Source organism: Odocoileus virginianus, chromosome 19 (genome assembly GCF_023699985.2).
Source record: "Odocoileus virginianus isolate 20LAN1187 ecotype Illinois chromosome 19, Ovbor_1.2, whole genome shotgun sequence".
NCBI lineage: Eukaryota > Metazoa > Chordata > Mammalia > Artiodactyla > Cervidae > Odocoileus > Odocoileus virginianus.
Window position 1 is genome coordinate 44988656 of NC_069692.1, and position 26399 is coordinate 45015054.

The 26399-nt window shown below is 40.8% G+C and overlaps 1 protein-coding gene across 1 annotated transcript in view; it reads left to right on the plus strand.

Annotated features, from left to right (window-relative positions):
• LOC110128392 (uncharacterized) overlaps positions 1 to 26399 on the plus strand; it is a 323980-nt gene that overhangs the window by 26992 nt on the left and 270589 nt on the right. Inside the window, exon 3 of the mRNA XM_070450232.1 lies at positions 14517 to 14584. Within this exon, the coding sequence (XP_070306333.1) occupies positions 14517 to 14584 (68 nt within the window). The remainder of the gene's footprint in view (positions 1 to 14516; positions 14585 to 26399) is intronic.

Genomic DNA, 26399 nt, shown 5'->3' on the forward strand with positions numbered 1-26399 from the left:
CAGTATGAACATGTCCACCACTCATTTTCAGGAAATTCTCTACTATTATTTCTCTGATTTTTAAAAATCACTTTTAGGAAGTTATCATTTTTATTGTCTTTATTTGCTTTATTTTCAGTGGTTGTTTTTACTTACAGTGATATGCTTATACTAGTATATTCTTATTAATCAAGTTGAGAGATTACCTACTGACTTCCTGTTTTAACTGATGAGGGTTTATATCTTTTAGGACATCTACCTCCTCTTCTCCTGTATTCCCACTATGGATATAGTACTACTCTGAGTGACTAAAAATCAATGCTTGTAAGAATGTATTCACTTATTGTAGAGTTAAAATTTTTCAAAGTGCTCTTTTTTCTTTTCATCAATTTCCATTCAGTTATGTTTAATGTTTCTAAATGTTCTGCAGTACTTGTGTCCATTTGTCACCCTCTCCTTTTTCCCTTGAGGGCTTTGGAGTCATCTTGGTGTCCTGTCTTCTTTGCTCTTGATGGTTGGCCTGATTGTTCTCCAGATCTGCCCTTTGGGAACTCTGATTCACCACTTCCTTTAGGTCGAAACCAGCACTTTGGGTCTCCTTCCATTTCTTTTTCTTGGTTAGTCCTCTTATTTTGTTGGAGCATCTTGCCAAAAAGAATCCTTAGAAAAGATGCACCTAAGAAGAATTTATTTGAATTAATGCATTTAACTCCAATACTTTGGCCACCTGATGTGAAGAACTGACTCATTGGAAAAGGCCCTGATGCTGGGGAAGTTTGAAGGCAGGAGGAGAAGGGGATTACGAGGATGAGATGGTTGGATGGTATTACCGACTCAATAGACATGAGTCTGAGCAAGCTCTGGGAGTTGGTGATGGACAGTCACCAACATTCATGGCAGTCCACGGGGTCGCAAAGAGTCAGACATGACTGAGCAACTGAACTGAATAGAACTGAAGGAGAATTTATTTGAATTCATGCATTTACAAACATATCTTTTATCTCACACTTGGCTGATAATTTTGCAGAGAATTAATTGCTGAAAGTAATTTTTTCTTCATATTTTTGAAGGTTTGGTCTAATGTCCTGTAGCATATAGAATTATGAATGAGAAACGCCATATCATTCTTATTTTTGGTAGATAACCCATATTTTCTCATTTCTTTTATTCAAATTTGGCGTGCAAAATTTCAAATAATGTGTTACAGGTCTATTTTTTTTTAATTCAGTATATTGGGTAGTCAGTGGGAATTTGCAGTCTGACAACTTGTACTTGTGACCTCTGGGAGTTTCTCTAGTATTATTTCTCTGATAATTTACATCTCCTAGTTCTTCTTTTTCACCTCTGAAACTCCTGTTAACTGAGTGAACCAGTATTGAATTCCTGTCTTTTGGATGCCATTTCTTTTGACTATACTTGAGTATAATCAACTCTCTAGGTCTATAATCTACTGTCTCAGAGATTTTGTTTTTCTCTTGGACCTCTCAGTTTTCCTAGAGAAGGTGCCCTCTAGAGAATGGACATCTAGTTCCCAGGATTTCATATTTAGGGTGTGGAAAGCAATGGAATAAATGAATGCTCCGCGTACACGCTTTTAACCAAAGCCTCTGTTTCAGACTCACCTCTCGGCTCTGCCCTCCGTTCTGGTCTTGCGAATTGTTCTTTGTATCAACCCTGGACATAATAGTGAGTTAACTGCTGTGAATCGTGGTGAAATAACTGTATCTCTTAAAACGGTTGGGGGAAATCAGGTGTGGGAGAAAGCTCAAGGAGATAAATGTGGAAACGGTGTCCCCATCTTCTCTCTAGAAGGACAGGAGGACAGCTCTGAGACTCAGAGTCCGGATGAGCTCTTATAGATCCAGTTTCATGTGATATTCTGTTTTCACTGCCTTCTTACCACAAAGTCTTTACTAAAACGTTGGTGAGTGCTTTAGAACTTTTTCTCCTCTCTGCTTGTTGATTATTAACGGAGGTCATTGCCAGCAAGGTGGTAGCAAGGAGACTCTTGAGATGAGAGCTGCCTCCCCACCAAAGAAGAGGTTGCCCCCATTTGTGACGTTTCCAGTCATTATGCTTTAAAGGAAAGTCGGAAACCGTCAGTCCAGATAGATGTGGGTGAGCATCGTTGGCTTACTCATGTATGTGGAGCTCAGAAGAGATGTTCATTTCTATTTTGAATACAGTTTAAAAACTGAACCATTTAAAATAAAAGTTGGTCTTCTGTTGCTATAGAACTGTAGTGTTCTTTGAAAAAAAATTCTTTAAAAAATTCTTTTATACCAGCAATAATGAGTGGTATATTTTGTGGAATTAGATTCATGCCAAACAGCCAAGTTACCTTGTGATTAGAGAGCAGCTTGGCTGTAATTACTTTGACCTAACCATTTCTTCTTCTCTGCCATACACACTTTCATAAATGCTTCCTACCCAAATCAGAGTATGGTAGAGAACATTATGTGAATTCACTATTAATTTCTTTAGACAAAGTTTTCAAGATCCTTGATAATAAGAATTAAATAAGACAAAGCTAAATACAATTATAACAGTTTGTACAGAAAGTGATATTTTAAAAGGACAAGATTATTATTATTTTTTAAACATCTGAATTAAAAACCTGTGGTTTCAAGTAAATGTGTAAAGCACTTTAAGGATATAAAAGAAGGTAAAATTCAAGGGTGTAGCTAATCTTTAAGTTCCAGTTCAAAAACCATCTGCTTTAGGGGTCTTCTGTGAGCCTCTATGCCACACAGATATTAGTGGGTCTCCTAACAACCTAGCGTACTATCTGTGCCTTGCACAGAGCTTTTCACTGTCTACTTGCTAATGTGATTATATATATATATACACACAGATATACAGTCCATGGGACTGCAAAGAGTCAGACACAGCTGAGCGACCAAGCGCACGCACGCACATCGCACACACACACCCACACATGTATAAATGTTAGCTCTTCTTACTAAATCTTAGGTTGCTTGAAAATGGGATCCATGTCTTAATCACCTTTATTTCTCCCTTCATAGAGCTGGCACTAAACAAAGTTTCATGATTGATTGAAGAGATCATTCAAATGATCTGTTTTGTAGAAGAGAGGTCTACAAACTTTTCCTATGAAAGGACAAACAGTAGATAATTAAGGCTTCCATGGACCACAAGGTCTACCTCTCGACCACTCCACTTTATGCTGTAGCATGAATGCCACCACAGGCAATGTGTGAATGAGGGGCGTGGATGCGTTTCTATAAAATTTTATTTACAAAAACTGTGAATGAGTAGGCTTGATTTGACTCATGGGCCATGGTTTGCTGACCCCTGTTGTAGAACATATACTCACTGGATCTCCCAAAAGGAACTATGTTAGCAATTTTATAAAATAGTATGAGTCCTATATTTCTGTCCCCTCAGGTGTGATGGGATAATTCTCTCTGACTCTCTTATGCCTGCCCTGTCACCACACACACACACATCTCTCAGATGTCTGATGATCTCTGAATGTTTCATCGTGTTTATCTATTTATTAAAGTTTTTTTAAAAGATTTTTTTGATGTTGACCATTTTTAAAGTCTTTGTGAGTTTGTTACAACATTGCTTTGTTTTATGTTTTGGTTTTTTGGCCTCAAGACATATGGGATCTTAGCTCCCAGACTAGTGATCAAACCCACACCCCCTGCGTTGGAAGGCAAAGTCTTAACTAGCATAGGGATGTCCATGTCTCTCATGTTTAGAGGAGGACTTCTTTCCATCTGACTGGAGGCTGCATGCATGTAGGAGATTTGCAGGTCTGGGCCATTTCATCAGGAAATTAGGAGTGGTGTCTTTAAGTTTTTCTGTTTCTCTGATCAGATTCCCCAGAAAAGAATCTTATAAACAGTTTCTTACATGAGGGGAGGCAGGAGGTGGGGGGCAAGTAAACACAGCGAGGAGACCGTGGCAGCAGGTTCCACATGTGCTGACTGCATTCATGGAGGTGAAGGATCCCCTGTCCTTATTCTTCTCACCGTGGGATTTTGCCAGCATAAAGTGTGCTCCCTTCTCTCACGACACCCCTTAGCTCAGCATGTGACTCAGGGAAGATGCTCAACAGATGTTTGTTGAATAATCGGAGACCAGAGGCTAGGAAGGATATTCCTCTGTTCCTGGTCATGGAGAATCTAGACATCTGCTCTTCCAATTCTCTCATGTTTTCACATCATTTTTAGTTGTAATTTGAAATGTAAAGGCTGATGGATCCATGCTTCTTACATGTTTATTTTCTAGTGGGGCTTATCATAAAAGATAACTAAGTCTATGAGAATGAGCAGAAATAAGAACAGAATTATATTTTCAAGCAAAAAGTTGATTTCTGTTTATTCTTTCATTAATTTGTGTTTATTAACTGTTGCTTTACTTCTTAAATGACTGAATTTGTTAAGAACCACTTACAATTATTACTTGGAATGAATTTAGGGTACTTTAAATTTACTTTAGCAGTTTCTCTCCTATTATTGAAGATTACTTAGTTCAATTAGATTTTAACTATGTGTCAAATAAGAATGGTTACTTAGCAACCAAATTTGAATATTTCCTCCACATTGGTAAACAATGTTAGGAGACACAATCTCCAACTTTCTTGAAATAATAACAGATTAAGAACAAAAGCCCTTTTAATTAATACTCAGTTAATCATTTAATTAATTCATGTGAGAGAGGCCGTATATGCTTGTGATCTGATTTTCTACAACAAATGATGACTACCTTATTCATTCGAATGCATCTGTTTAATGCATGGGCTAGATAAGACAGAGTCTGGGAAAGGCCCCTTGTGTCTGCTCTCTCCTTTTTTAAATAATAGAACCTCAAGTTTGGCATGTGACTGCCCAGCTTGAGATTATATTTCACAGACTCTTGCAAACAGATGTGGCTGAACAACTAAATCCTGGACGACAAGACCTGAGCAGCAATGATGTAGGCAGCTTCTGGGTTCTGTCCCTTAGAAGGAAATGGCTGGCTTCCCATTTCTTTTTTTCCTCTACTTTTTGAAGTTAGAATGTGGGCACAATGCATGGTGACTAGACTGCCGAAAGGAGCTCCCTAAGGAATGATGGGCCAGCGAGACAAGGAGTCTGCGGCATGACAATGGGAGAGAGACACCAGCTCTCGTCTCCCTGGGGCAGTTTCTACGGAGAGAGTTTCCTATATCATAACTTGTAAGCCTAGGTACCAAGTCTCATATGCCCTTAAAGAATTACTTAAAAATTTAATTAAAGTATAATTGATTTATGGCATCATGCAGTTTCGGGTGTATAGCACAGTGATTTAGTCACACACACACATTCCTTTTCAGGTTCTTTTCCCGTACAGGTTATTATTGAATATTGAGTATATTTCCCTGTGCTGTATGTTAAATCCTTGCTGTTTTTCTATTTTATATGTAGAAGTGTGTGTATTTGAATCTCAAATTCCCAGTTTATCCCTCCCTCTCTTTCCCCTTTGGTAAGCATAAGTTTCTTTTCTGTGTCTGTGAGTCTATTTATGTTTTGTAAAGATGTTAATTTGTGTGTTCAGATTCCACATATGAGTGATATTATATATCTGTCTTTCTCCGTCTGACATTTCACTTAGGATGATAATCTCTAGTTTCATCCATGTTGCTACAAATGGAGTTATTTCATTCTTTTTTGTGGTTGAGTAATATTCCATTGCAATATGCATACATACATATATATATATGAAAGTGAAAGTCACTCAGTCGTGTCTGACTCTTTGTGAACCCCATGGACTGTAAACTTACAGGCTCCTCTATCCGTGGAATTCTCCAGGCCAGAATGCTGGCGTGGGTGGCTGTTGCCTTCTCCAGGGGATCTTCCCAACCCAGGCATCAAACCCAGGTCTCCCGCATCACAGGCGGATTCTTTACTCTCTGAGTCACCAGGGAAGCCTGATACATGTATACATACATGCACGCCTTCTTTATCCAGTCATGTGTCCATGGGCATTTAGGTTGCTTCCATGTCTTGGCTATTATAAATAGTGCTGCAGCTAACACTAGGGTTCATATATCTTAATGTCATTTTTTAATCTTTGTCATTTCTACTTATGTTTATATTACTTGATTACTATCTCCACCCCTAGGAGACTTTAATATCTATGAGGATAGGGACCTTGTCAGTGGTATTTACTCCTATATGCACTTTGCTTGTAGAAGGAACTTAGTGTAATTTTTTGAATGAATTTTGGATTTCCCTGGTGGCTCAGATGGTAAAGCATCTGCCTACAATGTGGGAGACCCAGGTGCGACCCCTGGGTTGAGAAGATCCTCTGGAGAAGAAAATGGCAACACGCTCCAGTCCTCTTGCCTGGAAAATCCCATGGATGGAGGAGCCTGGTCGGCTACAGCCCATGGGGTTGCAAAGAGGTGGACATGACTGAGCAGCTTCACTTTCACTTTCACTTTGAATGAACGCCTATGATGGGAAAAATGGATTGGATGCACATGTGAATGAAGTTGAGGTAGAAAACTTTGAGAACTATTTGCTAACAGTTTTTGAGGTTTTTGTTTTATAAGCAGTATGACCCACAGACTAAAACTTATAATAATATGTCCTATATTTTAAAAATTCTAAGTTAATTGTTATTGGAATTTGAGGAAATTTCTGATCTTATTACAGTTATACAGCGCTTCCTATTTGCAGTGTTTGTATCAGTCACGTTTGGTAAAAGTATTAATATTTATTTGTTCAACAGAGGAATTATTGTATTAAACTTTATATTAAAAACACCATAGATTTTGAGACTCTGGTGACTTAAAAGGGCATGTAACGTAATTTTGGAGAGGCTCAGAGACAGGAAGAATGAGGCTTATTATCTGATACCAAAGGTTGTATTTTTGAACTCTGACACTCGAGAAGGAAAATATAATATATGAGGGAAGAGAATGCTGCTCTTTTCATTAAGTAAATTAATCTTGCTGAGGACTTTGAAAGTCATTAGCTTTGCAAAAATCTAATTAGCCTACTAACTTTCTGTAACATTTTATAATAGCATTGGGGATTTGGTTGCGAGTTTGTGTTTTGCAGAGGAAGAGGAAAACTAAGGTTTACTCTCTGTGGCAAGCATTTTTATATGTGCTTATCATGTGTTCCTTCAGGTGCTGGCACAAGTGAAATTCATTTCCAGTGCAGAACAATATTTCAAATGCCTGGACGATCTGAATCAAGCATCCATATCAACTTTCATTAAGCATGAAGTGGATACAGAATGGTAGCTACTGAGCTCCATAGGAACTGATGTCTTTCTTAAAGAACTTACATAATTGTTTCCTTTCATATGTGAGATGGATGAATGATAATGCTGAATTTAAAGACATTTGAGGAGAATGCATGACTATTAGCATTAAATGCCTTTAGTTGCAAACCTGTTTTGTATTTGTGTGGGTGTGATTGTTTTTTTGTGGGAATGGTCTTTGTCCCTCCAGTCTTCTGCTCACACTGGAGCCTTCCTTCTCTGTCCCAAGAAAGCCTAAGTCCATAACATCAGATGTAATATATTTGTCCTGGAAGAGGCTGATTCTTCCAGGTGCTAATTTTAATATTAGTTAGGGCAGATTTAACATACCCTTTAGGGGCTAATTTACTAAGGCAATACCCTTCCAAGGATGCTACCCAGTGGCCCATTAGTTAGAAAGTCTGCACTCTGGTAATACGAGCTCTTCCCAGGCTTGTGTGAGCTCGGGTAATTGTTCAGTCTTTCACTTTCTGGAGGCACTTTATCAGCCTCATAGAGTTTCATTATGCTCATGGATAGATAAGAATTCATTCAAAGATTTGAGCGGGCCCCTCTGCAGATCTCTGGAGCTTTCTCTTCGTATAGCTCTTTCCTTTATGACACGATGCTCCACAAATTATAACCTAGGACACGGGAGTGGGGCAGGATATGCACATGGTTGCACCAAGATGCGATCATCTTCTGGCTTCTGACTCAGTTGTCTTTGGACATGAGTCAAGAGGGAACGGTGCTAGAGAGGGGGGTAAGTGAAGGTGTGTCCGGAGAGCTTTTATTTTAAACACAGCAATGCTGCTTTGAGATCTAGCGTGGACCAGAAAGGGCACATATTAAAGAAGACCCGAGCCATCATTTTGGTATCGTTGGCATCCTTAGTGAGCTGGGATTTAATAGGCTCTGGAAACATCTTGTTCCTTAAATCCATTGAGAAAGGCTGCATACCCAGGAGCCAGGAGAGACATGGGCGTGAGGAGAAAGACTTTTCAGGATTTTTTTCTTTGTTGAGAGAGGGGTTTCTCTCCTTGGAAGAGAGGATCTAGGGTCTGAGTTATCTGAATTCTCTAGAAGGTGACTGAGTCGGAGAAATATTGCTGTGTTACTTTTTGGTAATTTTACAGGCTGGTGGTCTGTGAAGTGCTGTGTGATCCATTAGCTTCCCACTGATCAGAACATGGGCCAAAATTGAGAGACTATGATCTAGATGCTGCCACATTAAGAGCTTAACTCTGATGACCATATATCAGAAGGCAGAAGAGTTATTTCAAGGAAATATTGAATTAGCATAACTGTGGTGTGTTGAGAAAGGAGTTATAGGTTATCTTACTTCAAAAGTCTCAATTTACTTTTGGCACCAATTCTTGCTCATAATTGTCTACAAAGGAAAAAAAATAGAAGTCCAAATATATGTAAAATAAATGGCTAATTTTAGAAGTTAAAATTTTAATTTATATTTATATTTATATTTATATTTATAAACTATAAATGAAATTATATGCTATATAAAACTATATGTTACATATAAATAAACAATATATATTTATAATTAGTTTATAATTTAAAAAATTATCTCTGTTTTGGTTTCCTAACAAATGTTATTGGACTGAGTGAGCTCAAGCAAAATATTTTGACCAGGAAAGCCGTTTCTTTGCTTTGGGAGTATGTGATTGTTTTCTATTGCTCAAGTCCGAATGGTGGTTTTTTTTAAAGGTTTATGTATTATTTTGGCTGTGCTGGGTCTTCACTGCTGGGCACTGGCTTCCCTCGTTGTGGCGAGCAGCAGTTATTCTTCGTTGGGTGCGCGAACTTTTCACTGTGGGAGCTTGTCTTGTTGCAGAGCACGGGCTCTGGGCCTTTGGGCTCAACTAAGCCCCCAGCCAGCGGACTTAGTTGCTCCGAGGTATGGTGAGATCTTCACTGACCAGGGATGGAACTCAAGTCCCCAGCACTGGTAGGCAAATTCTTAACTGTTAGGCCACCAAGGGAGCCCTGAATGGTGTTTTTGAGTGCAAAAATGGAATGAATTTGGAGGATTGAATTTAATCTGAAATATCTGCTTATCATATATGAGTTTGCATCATGGCCATATAAATTATAAATTACCAATACGCAGAGGTAATTTAAGAAACAACAAATTGTGTTATATAGATGATGAGTTTTTTTTTTTCTGGGAAGCTGAAAGTTTTGTTAATGCTTATTTTTCCTCTTTTCCCTTTATGTCTCCTTTTTCAGTAGAAATACATGATCTTTGTCATGTTACAGTTCTGTGAGGGTTATAATTTTAAAAATCTGATTTATGCAAAGACAGTAATGTTGTTTGGGCCTTCCTGGTGGCTCAGATGGTGAAGAATCTGCCTGCAATGCGGGAGGCCTGGGTTCGATCCCTGTTGGGAAGCTCCTCTGGAGGAGGGCATGGCAGCCCACTCAGTATTGGCTGGAGACCCCCGTGGACAGAGGGGCCTGGCGGGGCACCTTCCCCGGGGTCTCACACATCTGAGCCGTCACCCACAGCACAGGACATCCTCCAACCCGTAGCACCGCCACCCGCCCACTTTTCTCTAACTTAGCCCCCCTCCCACTTCACATTGTTTCTCAATTCCAGCACACTGCCTCTCTCCTAAACTCTTAAAAATACTTCTTTTGTGTACCGGCTTTTCCCATCATTTAAAAATCGTTCAAATCTTTCCGATGGTAAACAGCAACAGCTCCCCTTGAGCACAGAGATGCCTTCTCCAGCCCCTCTCCAGTCTCCTCACCCTTTCCTATTCACATTTCTCCTCTAATTTTGAGTCCCATCGCTACTCAAGCCATTGAATTCTTCCTTAAGTTACCAAGGCAGGAGAAAGCCTCTCACCGACATGGACTCTGACTAACACTCAGCCCAGCGTGCCTTAGTCCTATTTTACTTTCCACCTGGCAGTCTTTCACACTGAGGCTCTTCCTGTTTCAGAGTGCTTGCTGCTCTTGCTTTCCACGGCCCCATCCTGTTCCAGGCTTCCTTTAACTCTCAGGCCCTCTTTCTCGCCCTGCTTTGCAAGCTGCCTCTTCTGAACCATCCGTGTGTGTGATGCTGGTGCTGCTCTCTTAGATCCTTCTCACCCTCCACGCTACACAGTCACTGCACTTCTTCCCGCAGCTTCAGCTACTGTGTTTATGCTGAGATTTTCCCACTTTGATTTCTGGCCTTGACCTTTCTCTAGAGCCATAAACCCATATATCTAACTGGCTCAGTCACTGTGTGTCCCAGTCTGAACTCTTTGTCTCTTGCTCCAAGCCTGTTCTTTCCTTTTATCGCCCAGTTTGTGATTCTGCCATGCGTTCCTCTGCCTACATCCAACAAATTATCAAGTCTGGGAGATTTCAACTCTTACAATCTTGAGTCTTTCCACTTCTCTTTATTCCCACCACAAATACGGGTGTTTCAGCTCAACGTTATCTGTCACCTAAGAATACTCTCAGGGCTTCCCTGGAGGCTCAGTGGTAAAGAATCTGCCAGCAATGCGGGAGACCCAGGTTCAATCCCTGGGTTGGGAAGATCCCCTGGAGGAGGGCCTAGCAAGCCACTCCAGTATTCTTGCCTGGAGAATATATGGACAGAGGAGCCTGACAGGCTACAGTCCATGGGGTCGTAAAAGAATCTGACCCAAGTTAGCAGTCAAACAACAACAAAGAAAAACCAAGCCTCTTGCTTCTTTCTGCCCTTTAACCTGTCTGTTCCCTGCACTGCCTCCAGAGGGAGCTTCTTACAATGTAAACCTGATGATGTAGGAAGATGACACCCTGATGGCTCCCTCTGCCTTCTGACTCCATCCTGCTGCTTACAAGGTCCTTCACAACATCGCCTCTGCTAATTAGTCCGGGCTTCTCTTCACTGCTCACTTCCTTGCACTTTATTTTCCAGCCCTACGAAAATCAATTCAGTTCCTTTAATAAAGCACATGCGTTCTCTACTGAGCCTATCTATATATAATAAAACATGAATAAATACCATTTTTCTCAACTGTTAATTTCTGCTGTACAGATTCTGATTTATCATAAGATACTGAATTTGGTTCCCTGCAGGGGAAAAATCAGAATGAAAAAGAATATGAAAAAGAATATGTATAACAACTGAGCCACTTTGCTGTACAGCAAATTGACACAACATGGTAATCAGCTATATTTCAATAAAATTATTTTTTAAAAAGTCAGCATGAATTACTCAAACTATTTCATCTGAGTGCTATTTGGCTATCTGACCTTTAATTCCTAGAACTCTGAATGTAGGTACATTCCAAGGAATACACATCTTTAAAGGAAATATGCATTAGCTTTACTTTATCATATATGTGATATCACATACATATGTGATACCACTATACAGTGGAAGTGAGAAATAGATTTAAGGGACTAGATCTGATAGACAGAGAGCCTGATGAACTATGGATGGAGGTTCGTGACATTGTACAGGAGACAGGGAGCAAGACCATCCCCATGGAAAAGAAATGCAAAAAGGCAAAATGGCTGTCTGAGGAGGCCTTACAGATAGCTGTGAAAAGAAGTGAAAAGCAAAGGAGAAAAGATATTCCCATTTGAATGCAGAGTTCCAAAGAACAGCAAGGAGAGATAAGAAAGCCTTCCTAAGCAATCAGTGCAAAGAAATAGAGGAAAACAACAGAATGGGAAAGACAAGAGATTTCTTCAAGAAAATTAGAGATACCAAGGGAACATTTCATGCAAAAATGGGTTTGATAAAGGACAGAAATGGTATGGACCTAACAGAAGCAGAAGATATTAAGAAGACGTGGCAAGAATACACAGAAGAACTGTACAAGAAAAGATCTTCATGACCCAGATAATCACAATGGTGTGATCACTCACCTAGAGGCAGACATCCTGGAATGTGAAGTCAGGTGGGCCTTCGAAAGCATCACTACGAACAAAGCTAGTGGATGTGATGGGATTCCAGTTGAGCTATTTCAAATCCTGAAAGATGATGCTGTGAAAGTGCTGCACTCAATATGCCAGCAAATTTGGAAGACTCAGCAATGGCCACAGGACTGGAAAAGGTCAGTTTTCATTCCAATCCCTAAGAAAGGCAATCCCAAAGAATGCTCAAACTACCGCACAATTGCACTCATCTCACACACTAGTAAAGTAATGCTCAAAATTCTCCAAGCCAGGCTTTAGCAATACATGAACCGTGAACTTCCAGATGTTCAAGCTGGTTTTAGAAAAGGCAGAGGATCCAGAGATCAAATTGCCAACATCCGCTGGATCATCGAAAAAGCAAGACAGTTCCAGAAAAACATCTATTTCTGCTTTATTGACTATGCCAAAGCCTTTGACTGTGTGGATCACAATAAACTGTGGAAAATTCTGAAAGAGATGGGAATACCAGACCACCTTACCTGCCTCCTGAGAAACTTATATGCAGGTCAGGAAGCAACAGTTAGAACTGGACATGAACCAACAGACTGGTTCCAAATAGGAAAAGGAATATGTCAAGACTGTATATTGTCACCCTGCTTATTTAACTTATATGCAGAGTACATCATGAGAAATGCTGGGCTGGAAGAAGCACAAGCTGGAATCAAGATTTCTGGGAGAAATATCAATAACCTCAGATATGCAGATGACGCCACCCTTATGGGAGAAAGTGAAGAGGAACTAAAAAGCCTCTTGATGAAAATGAAAGGGGAGACTGAAAAAGTAAGTATAAAGCACAACATTCAGAAAACTAAGATCATGGCATCTGGTCCCATCACTTCATGGGAAATAGATGGGGAAACAGTGGAAATAGTGTCAGACTTTATTTTTTGGGGGCTCCAAAATCACTGCAGATGGTGATTGCAGCTATGAAATTAAAAGATGCTTACTCCTTGGAAGGAAAGTTGTGACCAACTTAGATAGCATATTAAAAAGCAGAGACATTACTTTGCCAACAAAGTTCCATCTAGTCAAGGCCATGGTTTTTCCAGTGGTCATGTATTGATGTGAGAGTTGGACTATAAAGAAAGCTGAGTGCAGAAGAATTGTTGCTTTTGAACTGTGGTGTTGGAGAAGACTCTTGAGAGTCCCTTGGACTGCAAAGAGATCAGTCAGTCCATCCTAAAGGAGATGAGTGCTGGGTGTTCATTGGAAGGACTGATGCTGAAGCTGAAACTCCAATACTTTGGCCACCTCATGTGAAGAGTTGACTCATTTGGAAAGACCCTGATGCTGGGAGGGATTGGGGGCAGGAGGAGAAGGGGACGACAGAAGATGAGATGGCTGGATGTCATGACCGATTCGATGGACATGAGTTTGAGTAAACTCCAGGAGTTGGTGATGGACAGGAGGCCTGGCGTGCTGCGATTCATGGGGTCGCAAAGGGTTGGACACGACTGAGTGACTGAACTGACTGATCCCACAGTTTGGGTTGCTGTCTCGTGTTAGCTCCTTCAGATTGACCTCAGGGCATTCAGGTCTGGTCCTTACCCTGAGCAATGCAGCCCGCGCCTCCCTGTTCAGCCCCCGCTTGCTGGTGGCGTACGTGAGTGTCTGGGCTACTTCTCCACTGGGAGTTGCGGTTAGGTGCGTAACCTGTGGGTTTTATTTATTTATTTTTTCCTCCTGGTTATGTTGCCCTCTGAGATTCCAAAACTCCCCACAGGCCCGCCAGTGAGAGGGTTTCCTGGTGTTTGGAAACTTCTCCTCTTTCACACCTCCCTCCCCGGGATGGGTCTCAGTCCCTGGCCCTTTTGTCTCTCTTTTTATCTTTTATATTTTGTCCTACCTCCTTCTGAAGACAATGGGCTGCCTTTCTGGGTCCTGGTGTCATCTGCCAGTGTTCTGGAGTTGTTTTGTGGAATTTTCTCAGTGCTCAAATGATCTTTTGATGAATTTGTGGGGGAGAAAGTGATCTCCCTGTCCTATTCCTCTGCCATCCTAGGACCTCTTCCGAAACAGGACTTTTAATGGCAAAAAGAAAGTCTGACTTGACTAGTTGGTTTGACTGTTGGGACTGACTTTGCTGAAGAGATTTTGTTAATTGCGGATAGGTTTAGTTAATTGAATGGGCTACATCTGCAACTCCACGTATATTTTAATACATTTAAATCTTACACATAATATGTAAGATATGAGAAATTGTATCTTTGTAACTATTACATTTGAGATAAAAATTTAGATTCAACTTAAGATTTGAGGAGGTACATACATTTTTTGAAACTGTGGTGTCAAGTAAGTTGACAATATGTTAGGTACATTCGAAAGTAAAGCTTCAAGTTTAATATCCTATAATAATTTTTTTTCAGAGCTCCTGTTTGAGTTTCCTGAGCCACACAGCAAATTCCCGTTGGCTGTCTACTTTACACATGGTAATGTGAGTTTCCATGTTACTCTTTCTATACATCTCACCCTCTCCTCCCCCTCCCCATGTCCATGAGTCTATTCTCCATGTCTGTTTCTCCATTGCTGCCCTGTGAATGAATTCTTCAGTACTATTTTTCTAGATTCCATATATATGCATTAGAATATGATATTTATCTTTCTCTTTCTGAGTTACTTCTTCTGTATAATAGGTTTTAGGTTCATCCACCTCATTATGATGGACTCAAATGCACTCCTTTTTATGGCTGAATAATATTCCATTGTGTATATGTACCACAACTTCTTTATCCATTCATCTGTCCATGGACATCTAGGTTGCTTCCATGTTCTAGCTATTGTAAATAGTGCTGCAGTGAACAATGGGATACATGTGTCTCTTTCAATTTTGGTTTCCTCAGGGTATATGCCTAGGAGTGGGATTGTTGGGTCATATGGTGGTTTTATTCCTATTTCTTAAGGTATCTCCATTCCGTCTTCCAAAGTGGCTGTATTAATTTACATTCCCACCAAAAGTGCAAGAGCATTCCCTTTTCTCCACACCCTCTCCAGCATTTCTTGTTTGCAGACTTTTTGATGATGGCCATTCTGACTGGTGTGAAGAGATATTTCATTGTAGTTTTGATTTGCATTTCTCTTATAATGAGAGATGTTGAGCATCTTTTCATGTGTTTGTTAGCCATCTGTGTGCCTTCTTTGGAGAAATGTCTGTTTGGGTCTTTTTCCCACTCTTTGATTGGGTTGTTTGTTTTTCTGGTATTGAGTTGTATGAGCTGCTTGTATATTTTGGAAATTAATCCTTTGTCAGTTGTTTCATTTGCTATTACTTTCTCCCATTCTGAGGGTTGTTTTTTCACCTTGAGTATAGTTTCCTTTGCTGTGCAAAATCTTTTAAGTTTAATCAGGTCCCACTTGTTTACTTTTGTTTTTATTTCTGTTACTCTAGGAGGTGGGTCATAAAGGATCTTTCTTTGATTTATGTCATCAAGTGTTCTGCCTATGTTTTCTTCTAAGAGTTTTATTGTTTCTGGTCTTACATTTAGGTCTTTAATCCATTTTGAGTTTATCTTTGTGTATGGTGTTAGGAAGTGTTCTAAAATCATTCTTTTACATGTAGCTGTCCAGTTTTCCCAGCACCATTTATTGAAGAGACTGTGTTTGCCCCATCATATATTCTTGCCTCCTTTGTCAAAAATAAGGTACCTATAGGTGCACGGGTTTATTTCTGGGCTTTCTGAAGACAAGCCAAAGCAGCTTGAGGAAGAAGCATAGAGCTGGAGGAATCAGTCTTCCTGGCTTCAGATTATACTACAAAGCTACAATCATCAAGACAGTATGGCACTGGCACAAAAACAGAAATATAGACCAATGGAACAAGATAGAAAGCCCAGAAATATCCTATAATAATTTTAAAACAACAAAATTATGCTTTTTTTTTTTTTTGCTGTGTGGCAAGTGGGATCTTAGTTCCCAGACCATGGATCGAACCCACATCTCCTGAATTTGCAGTGCAGAGTGTTAACCACTGGACCACCAGGGAAGTCCCCCAAATTATGCTTTGAATAATAGGGCTTGAGTATTTTCAGAGACTATAAAGAAGACCCCTTCAACTCAACAGAGAGAAAACTAGGGTGCAGAAAAGTCCAGGACTAGCCCACACCCATACTCTAAGGGAGACCTCATCTATTTCTCCTAATTTGTAAAAGTATGGCCACTTACATTCCTTGTAAAAGGCCAAAAAATGGCATTAGCATTTCACAAATGATGATACAAGAGAACATGAATATACTATAAAATGCAGGAAGCATGCCTGCATACACCTCTAATCAGTTGTAAGTTTGGCCTAATAATGCTAAAATATGCATAGTAAACATTAGCTATTGCATTTAATTAACAGTATTTTTTCTTACCTTCTTAACATTTAGAAGGACTTTTAAAAGTTCTTTTTTATAGAGCAGTTATTTTAAACTGCCATCTAGGGAGCTATGGATTGATCTTTCTTTTTCTTTAGATGATTTTCCCTTTGGCAAATAGAGTCATTCCAAACTGTTACAAATATCATTATTTTATCAACTAGTCATCAAGATACATTGTAGAAAAAAGAACCTTAGTCCCAGGAAATAGGAGTCCTGGACCCTAGACTCAGATCTGTTACTAGTTTGTTGTGTCACCTTAGGCCTCAGTGAATGTGTGTGTGGGGTGGGGAGGGGAGGGAGTGTGATTAGATGTCAGGCTGTCGAATAGGTTTCAATCTGAGGGCCAGTTCTAATTGATGACATTTTCCTAGAGTTTTGGATAGAGTAGGATAGAATTGGCATTGGTTGGAAAGGTTGTTATGATGGGTTTAAAGTATCTATTATGGCATTGATGAGGGATGTTATGCATTTATCAACCAAAATGATAAAAAGAATTATGTTGTCAGGATTTCATTTTTTGGCTCTTGGCGTGTGTATATGTATGTTTTCTCCCTCTAAACAGAGCTTCATTAAACACAATAAAAATTCGAGGACAGTTATATTTCTTTAATTAGTGTTGGAGGGGTGTCCACTAAGAGTTTTCTAAAACAACTGGCAAGATCACCTCACCATTGCCCTAGATTTACAGCTTACAGGAGATCTACTGATGACAATTAGAAATGCATTTATAGGCATTTGAAGGAAGGCCAATGAGGTGGTCATCTGGGAGACAATTCACTTATTAGTAGAACCTCTTAGGAGAAGCATCTTGATTGAGTCACCATTTCTATTGTTTGTCCCATTCTATAGGAATAAGATTCTCTTGATGACAGGCTCATTGCTATTGTATTCACATACATCTCACACATAACATTATATCCAGTTTATGCTACATAATAGATCTTTTGTGAATCACTTACCCCATGGTATGCAATTCTGGTACCAAAGTATTTGGGAAGTGTGCTTAGTACTGATCAGAAGATGACCGTGAAATTATGGTACTAGAAGTAGAGTGTGTTGAAGAAGAATTAAAAAGGCTCAAATGGTATACTGAACTCTTGTCTTAAAGGGCAATGTGTTGTAATCAACAGGGGAGTTGTTTTCCATTTTTTTTAGAATACTGTATAGCCCATCTATGACGTTTTGATTAAATCATATTTCCCTGAGTCATAATTTTGGTGTTTGTGGAACTTGAGAAGGATAACATCAGGGCTGAAAAGGCTGGTGAAGCCCTGATTCATTGGGAGACTACTATAGCTAGTGGGTGGGTGCTGCATGCCACAGAATTCCAGGAATTTCACCATGAAGAGGAGATAAGAAAGACAGTCTTCAGTTATGAACATTTCAAAATGGACGCAATAGACTGGTATGCTAGTCTGTTTCCTGCTTTTCTCCTTTCTATGGAATGTGAAAAATTATGGTAAGTGTGAGGCTGAACTAGGAATGTGTAGTGTGTGGGGACTGTTGTCTATGTAAACTCATCAAAGATGGGTCTTTGGGTCTGCAGTTGAGATGCTGCATTGTGTACTGTGCTTTGCAGACTCTTAGGAGCCCAGGTCGAAAGGGGGAGTCAAAATGATGGAGTAACATTAAGCTAGGATCCTAAAATCCATTGTGGCAAAGACTGCTGATTGCTCTTCACTAGCCATTCTCTCCACTATTTTTAGTAATAGTATCCTCCTCCAGCCAGTTTTCAAGGAGCTGGCATTTCTCCAGCTAGAGAACGCAAGTGAATCAAGATATGGTAATGTAAATAAGTTTAAACCAATGGGATGAGAGCAGATATATGAGCACTTTTGAAATTATCTCCCTGTAGAGCACCTGTTTGCTTTGAGTTGTCTCTTCTTCCTTGTCTGCTAGCTAGGACATGGTGACAGTTGAAAGAGTTACGAAAGCCACGTATCACCAATGACAGGGCCACCCTGCAATCTCTAGACTGCCTTTTGGGAAAGTAGTGAACTTCATTCTTATTATAAGCCAATGTTTGGGGCCTTTTTGTTATAGCAGCTAGCTAATACAGAAAATGGTACCCAGAAGTGAGCTTCAACATAAAAATAACTAAAATGATGCTCAGTTGTCTGGCAGTGGTTTGCAGGCCAACAGAAAGTACAGGTTCTCATGCTGCTGACTGTAGGCTGTTGAAAACTATTTGGTAAAATTTCATCTCCAGTCACTTGAAAGACAGATGACCTGCTTACTGAATCTGTTGGTCTAGGGTAAAACTCAAGTGTTTGATGTTTCCTGGCTTTTTCTTGCTGGTTTTTACAAAAGAGAGATGAAAGCAGACAAAATTTGCCCAGTTTGGAAGCAGAGCTGGGAAGAAACATAAATCTGCTTCTGCCTATGATGTGCAAGTTAAATTTGGGGATTTGCCCAGTTGGAAAAGTCAACCCTTCTGTAGCAAAGTTCTAAAGGTAAATCTGTATTTTAGAACTTTTCTCACAAGCCAGGTAAGACACCACATTCAGACCGGGAAGCAACTCAGAGGCAAGGATCTTATTAAGGGCTTCACTTTCCCTCCCAAGCTGACTGCTTCAAGTGGCCTTGGGGGAGCAATCACGAAACTGAGAAAATATAGGGGGCCATAAATAAAACAAGAATCACTCCACTTAAGATCTGTGCTCTAACGAGAACTTTGGGAATGGTTATTGCACTTGGAACTTGGCAGGGGCAAGCCCATAAGAGCCTACCACAACTTTGAGGGAATTGTTCTGCCAAAGAAGTCACAGGTCTGGCTTACAAAAGCTTATTTTTCTAAAGCAGCCCTGCCCTCCCTCCCAAACACGTGCCATCAGAAGGCTGGACTATTTGCCGACATGTCCTTCTCTGGTTATGGGGCCTCCATGATGGTGAATGAGAGAAAAGTCCCTAGACAGCAGTGGCCACGGAGAGTGGCTGACAAGGTGGTGCCTCCTGATGAAGAGAACCGAGCTCCAACTGAGACAGTGCCTGTCCTTCCAGCATGGGGGGTCTCCATAAACGCTCCCGGTAGGGCTCATAGCCGAGGACCATTCATTGCTCTGCACGCGCCATCTTTTTATGAGTAGGAGATGTTATGGCAGCTATCCTGTTCTGTCTCTGCTTTTGCCTGTGGGCCCATATGTATGTGTTTGTGTGTGAGCTGAATTGAGAGAAGGGGAGGGAGAGAGAGTAATGTGTTAGTTTGCAGGTCCCTGAAGAGTCCTGATGGAAAGGACATGTACCACTCAGAGACCCAGGACTTTGAATTGGAGGAAATATAGGGTGGGAATGTATTCCATATGTACAGAAAGACTGTGTATGAGTATTTGGATGGCCAGAGTGTTGGTCTATGATAGAAACTAATAACTTCTTCCTAATAGCCTTTCTGTCCTTTTTAGGAAGAAAACCCTCCCACCCAGCTAGGAATGACACTTCTTTAACTCCCTTGCAGCAAATCACTGGCCAGTTGGCTATGGGCAGAAGAGATACAGGATTGCCAGGTCATCTCCTTCAAGGTCAATTCACATGTCCTAGACATCTTTTTTGTCCTGATTCTGATTGGGGAGTGTTGTTGTGGTTCAGCCACTGAGTCGTGTCCAACTCTGCGACCCCATGAGCTGTGGCATGTCAGCCTTTCCTGTCCTTCACTGTCTCCTGAGTTTGCGCAAACTCATGTCCATTGAGCTGGTGATGCCACCCAAACATCTCATCCTCTGTCGTCCCCTTCTCTTCCTGCCTTCAATCTTTCCCAGCATCACAGTCTTTTCCAGTGACTCTGCTTCTTGCATTAGGTAGCCAAAGTATTGGAGCTTCAGCTTCAGCATCAGTCCTTCCAATGAATATTCAAGGTTGGTTTCCTTTAGGATGGACTGGTTTGATTGGGGAATGGGGGAACCCTGAAGCCTGGTAGAGGATGGTAGAGGGGATCCACCAGACCTGATCCACAGCCTGCTCTGGGAGAGAGTAAGAAACTTCTGTCTCATTCAGGTCACTATATTTTGGGGTTGTAGTGTTTGGGGTATTTTTTCCTTATATTCCTAAGCAACCTTGATGTGCTACTTGTAGTACAATGGAATGGCTTGCTGAGATGTTTCTATGAAGCCCCGAGGAAGCATAACATGTTACCACAGTGCTGGAGAAGACTCTTGAGAGTCCCTTGGGCAGCAAGCAGATCAAACCAGTCAACCCTAATGGGAATCAACTCTGAATATTCACTGGAAGAACTGATGCTGAAGCTGAAGCTCCAATATTTGGCCACCTGATGGGAAGAGCTGACTCATTGGAAAAGACTGTGATGCTGGGAAAGATTGAGGGCAGGAAGAGAAGGGGAAGACAGAGGATGGGGTGGTTGGAAGGTATCACTGACTCAATGAACATAAGTTTGAGCAAAATCTGGGAGACAGTGAAGGACAGGGAAGCCTGGTGTACTGCAGTCCACGGGGTTGCAAAGAGTCAGACACAACTTAGTGACAAAGACCTTCAATGAAGAATTTCTCATTGTTGAGAAATTTCTCATAGTGTTGGGGTTGCTTGTGTCTGTCTTGAACAGCGCTAGATAAATAGTGACATGGTTTGGTTTTCAAAATATGTATATTTAGATTGATTACCTTTTTATCTGGTGAGACTGTCATTAAATGTATTTATATAACTGATTATGTTCTAATAGGGCTGGAAGATGTTCTGTACAGCCTCAATATGTTTTTATAGAGTTAATCTTACCTCTATCATTCTTGCAGAAACTCACTGTGACAGGATAAATTAATGAATTAGTATGATATCCTTTAGTAAACAACCAAAATATGGAATGAGACTGGCCAAATAATGGATGCTGTGCAAATTCTACAACAATAGTGATACCATGATAGTATCACTCAGGCTTGTTTCGTGGCTCAACCGTAAAGAATCTTCCTGCAATGCAGGAGGCTCAGGTTCGATCCCTGGGTCACGAGAATGTCCTGGAGGAGGAAATGGCAGCCCACTCCAGTATTCTTGCCTGGGAAATGCCGTAGATAGAGGAGCCTGGCGTGCTGTAGACCATGGGGTTGCAAAAGAGTCGAATATGACTTAATGACTAAACAACAAAAACAGCAACACATAGTATCACTCACATAAGGTTATAGAATTAAATTACCTATCATTTTACATTTGGACAAAACTGCAGATGTATACCTAGCTAATGTTTCTTTTCAGAATAAATTTCAATTGTATACCATTGAAGCTTGAAATAGAACCCGGATCCCTTGGATGTCTGTAGGATGACCCACTGGCACGTTTCACATTGGGAGAGAGACACTGAAGATGATCACTAGAGTCTGTTTTAACTTAGCCCAAATTGTGGTGATCTAACTTGTAGTGTGGTTTCAGTGAGGCAAGGATCTGTCCTAGTTATTCATTGTTAACATACCTGAGGTGTTTTGAATCAAAATATATCTCACCAGAAGCTTGTTTGTGTATGGATGAGGCTTGGTGGAGTAATATGCATTCTTCTACCCACAAACCCATTGACATTCCCAAGACCAGACTCCATTGGACAGGTATCATAGATATACTGTTCATACTGTTCATGGGGTTCTCAAGGCAGGAACACTGAAGTGGTTTGCCATCCCCTCTCCAGTGGACCACGTTTTGTCAGAACTCTCCGCCATGACCTATCTGACTTGGGTGGCCCCACACAGCATGGCTCATAGTTTCATTGAGTTAGACAAGGCTGTGGTCCATGTGATCAGTTTGATTAATTTTCTGTGATTGTGGTTTTCATTCTCTCTGCCCTCTGACAGATAAAGATAAGAGGCTTATGGAAGCTTCCTGATGGCATAGACTGACTGTGGGGGAAACTGGGTCTTGTTCTGATAGGTAGGGTAAATCAAATCCCCTATGATTATACAGTGAAAGTGACAATAGATTCAAGGGATTAGATCTGATAGACAGAGTGCCTGAAGAACTATGGACAGAGGTTTGTGACATTGCACAGGAGGCAGAGATCAAGACCATCCCCAAGGAAAAGAAATGCAAAACATTTGTCTAAGAGGGCCACACAAATAGCTGAGAAAAGAAGGAAGCTAAAGGCAAAGGAGAAAAGGAGAGATATACCCATTTGAATGTAAAGTTCCAAAGAATAGCAAGGAGAGATAAGAAAGCCTTCCTAAGTGATCAATGCAAAGAAATAGAGGAAAAGAATAGAATGGGAAAGACTAGAGATCTTTTCAAGAAAATTAGAGATACCAAGGGAACATTTCCTGCAAAGGTGGGCACAATAAAGGACAGAAACGACATGGACCTAACAGAAGCAGAAGATATTAAGAAGAGGTGGCCAGAATACATGGAAGAGCTATACAAAAAAGATCTTGATGATCCAGGTAACCATGATGATGTGATCACTCACCTGGAGCCAGACATCCTGGACTGCAAAGTCAAGTGGGCCTTAGGAAGCATCACTATGAACAAAGCTAGTAGAGGTGATGGAATTCCAGTTGAACTATTTCAAATCCTAAAAGATGATGCTGTAAAAGTGCTGCACTCAGTATGCCAGCAAATTTGGAAAACTCAGCAGTGGCCACAGGACTGGAAGAGGTCAGTTTTCATTCCAATCCCAAAGAAAGGCAATGCCAAAGAGTGTTCAAACTACGGCATGATTGCATTCATCTCACACGCTAGCAAAGTAATGCTCAAAATTCTCCAAGTGAAGCTTCAACAGTATGTGAACCATGAATTTCCAGATGTACAAGCTGGATTTAGAAAAGGGAGAGGAACCAGAGATTAAATTGCCAACATCTGTTGGATCATCAAAAAAGCAAGAGAGTTCCAGAAAAACATCTACTTCTGCTTTATTGACTATGCCAAATCCTTGACTGTGTGGATCACGACAAACTGTGGAAATTTTTAAAGAGATGGGAATACCAGACCACCTTACCTGCCTCCTAAGAAAGCTGTATGCAAGTCAAGAAGCAACAGTTCGAACTGGACATGAAACAACAGACTGGTTCCAAATCGGGAAAGGAGTACGTCAAGCCTGTTTATTGTCACCCTGCTTATTTAACTTAAATGCAGAGTACATCATACAAAATGCCAGGCTGGATGAAGCAGAAGCTGGAATCAAGATAGCAGGGAGAAATATCAATGACCTTAGATACACAGATGACACCACCCTTATGGCAGAAAGCCAAGAATTAAAGAGCCTCTTGATGAGGAGAGTGAAAAAGGAGAGTGAAAAAGTTGGCTTAAAACTCAACATTCAGAAAACTAAGGTCATGGCATCCAGTGTCATCACTTCATAGCAAATAGATGGGGAAACAACAGAAACAGTGACAGGCTTTATTTTTTTGGGCTCCAAAATCACTGCAGATGGTGACTGCAGCCATGAAACTAAAAGATGCTTGCTCCTTGGAAGAAAAGTTATGACCAACCTAGACAGCATATTAAAAAGCAGAGACATTACTTTGCCAACAAAGGTCTGTCTAGTCACAACTATGGTTTTTCCAGTGGTCATGTATGGATGTGAGAGTTGGACTATAAAGAAAGTTGAGCGCCGAAGAATTGATGCTTTTGAACTGTGGTGTTGGAGAAGACTCTTGAGAGTCCCTTGGACTGCAAGGAGATCCAACCAGTCCATCCTAATGGAAATTAGTCCTGAATATTCATTGGAAGGACTGATGCTGAAGCTGAAGCTTCGATAGTTTGGCCACCTGATGTGAAGAACTGACTCACTTGAAAAGACCCTGATTCTGGGAAAGATTGAAGGCAGGAAGAGAAAGGGATGACAGAGGATTAGTTGATTGGATGGCATCACTGACTCAATGGACATGAGTTTGAGCAAGCTCTGGGAGTTGTTGATGGCCAGGGAAGCCTGGTGTGCTGCAGTCCATGGGGTTGCAAAGAGTCAGACACAACTGAGCAACTGAACTGAATTGAACTGATAGATGTACTAATAAGTAGATTAATAGCATTTGTAAGTAAGATTGGATCCTCAAAGGTATTATCAAGTCGGCACTCCAAGATGCTTTAGGATAGACAATAATTATATGTGTGGGGGGAGAAGATACAATAAAATATCAAAATAAAGATATTTTTCTTGTTAAGGAGAAAATTTTCTAGTCTGAGAAACTGATCTCCAAGAGTTTGGATTTAATAATCATCATCAGTCAGGATGCTCTGAATTTTGGATATGGGGTAATATGATTTAAAATTACCATGATCTGCTTTATAAAATAATTAATTATTTGATTATTTTGGCTGCCCTAGGTCTTAGTTGTGGCATGCAGTATCTTTGATTTTTGTCATGGCATACATAACGTGCTCTTAGCTGCAGAATGTGGGATCTAGTTCCCTGACCGTGGATTGAACCTGGGGCCCCTGCGTTGGGAGCACAGTCTCCCAACAGTCTCAGCCCCTGGACCACCAGAGAAGTCCTTTATCTGCTTCTTATATACAGAGATCTCCATGGCATCCGATCCACCGTCCACAGAGAACGCCCACTGAATTGCACTTGGAATAATTGTATTGGTCGTGTTATTCTGTCCGGCCCCACTTCTCTTTCTGTGTTGAGGACACGTCAGCTGATGGAAGCTCAAGGGAGACTGACTGGGTTTAGTGTTAGATTTGAACTTTTAGTGTTGGGTTTATAAACTCAGGTTCTGACCTACAAAGTTAGCATCTTGGTCCAGCACTAAGTAATTATTATGCATTTGAATTGCACAGAGTGACTTTATGTACCAAAAAATCTAGTTAATCTGGGAAATCAAGCTTAATCGAAATGTATCACTTCATTTATAGCTCTGCGCTGACATCTTTCTAATTTAAAGACAGAAAAAGTAAACGTTTAAACACTTTGCTGTGGTGAGCAGCTTATTTGTTTTAGTGCTCAGAAAGTTGAAAGGTCATTTAAACAGGGGGTAGAAGGGTCTCTTTCATTTTCTTTATTCTGTGTTGCTGCCATTCAAATGTGTTCAGTGCTGCCATAAAGTCAGAGGATAGGGACCTCTCTCCCCCACTCCAGTCTGTCTGCTTTGTAACTCTTGGTGAACTCTGCCTGCACCTGAGGCATGCTGATGGAGTTTTGTGTATTGCTATTTCAAGGGCAGAGTCAGTTAAACGTTCTGCAATTGGCAAAGCTTTTCTTATGTTACATTGTTAGATATAATACAGCTACAAATAATGCTTTAACTTGAAGTTTCTATTACTGTTTATTTGTAGCACATAATAGTCTAAATAAAACTGCTAGGCTTATAGTTCTACAGGCTGACATTATCAATAATTATATGTGACAGTTTAAGCTTTCTTTCTGCCAAACTGTGTCAGGATGAGCCAGAAAGAATGCCACAGATGCTGAGCTTGATGGTTTCCTCTCTCCTGACAGCTTCGGTGTCAGGCGCTGCATGGTGAGTTTATCTTATATCTGTGTAACTCTGGAGCACCTTTGGTGTAGAGAGCTTCCATAGTGAGTTTATCTCACATCCACACGACTGTGGAAACTGATGTTGAAACAGGGAGCACAGTGCTGGTGCAGTGGGAAGCACGGTGCTCCTGTGGCCACGGCCATCCTTAGGCGCTCCCCAGGCAGCACTAGTGGTAAAGAGCCTGCCTGCAGTGCGGGAGACTTGTGAGACCCGGGTTCAGTCCCTGAGTTGGGAAGATCCCCTGGAGGAGGAAATGGAACCCACTGTAGTGTTCTTGCCTGGAGAGCCCGCATGGACAGAGGAGCCTGGTGGGCTACAGTCCCTGGGGTTGCAGTCAGTCACCACTGAAGTGGCTTAGCGTACACACACGCGTACTTAGATTAATATTTACAGAACTGTAGAATTTATAAGCGCAAGAGAGCCCAGAGATAATTACTTTTCTCAATTTTTGTTTTTTGGCTGGGTTAAGTGGAAATTGTGTCACACCCTGCTGGTGATCTTT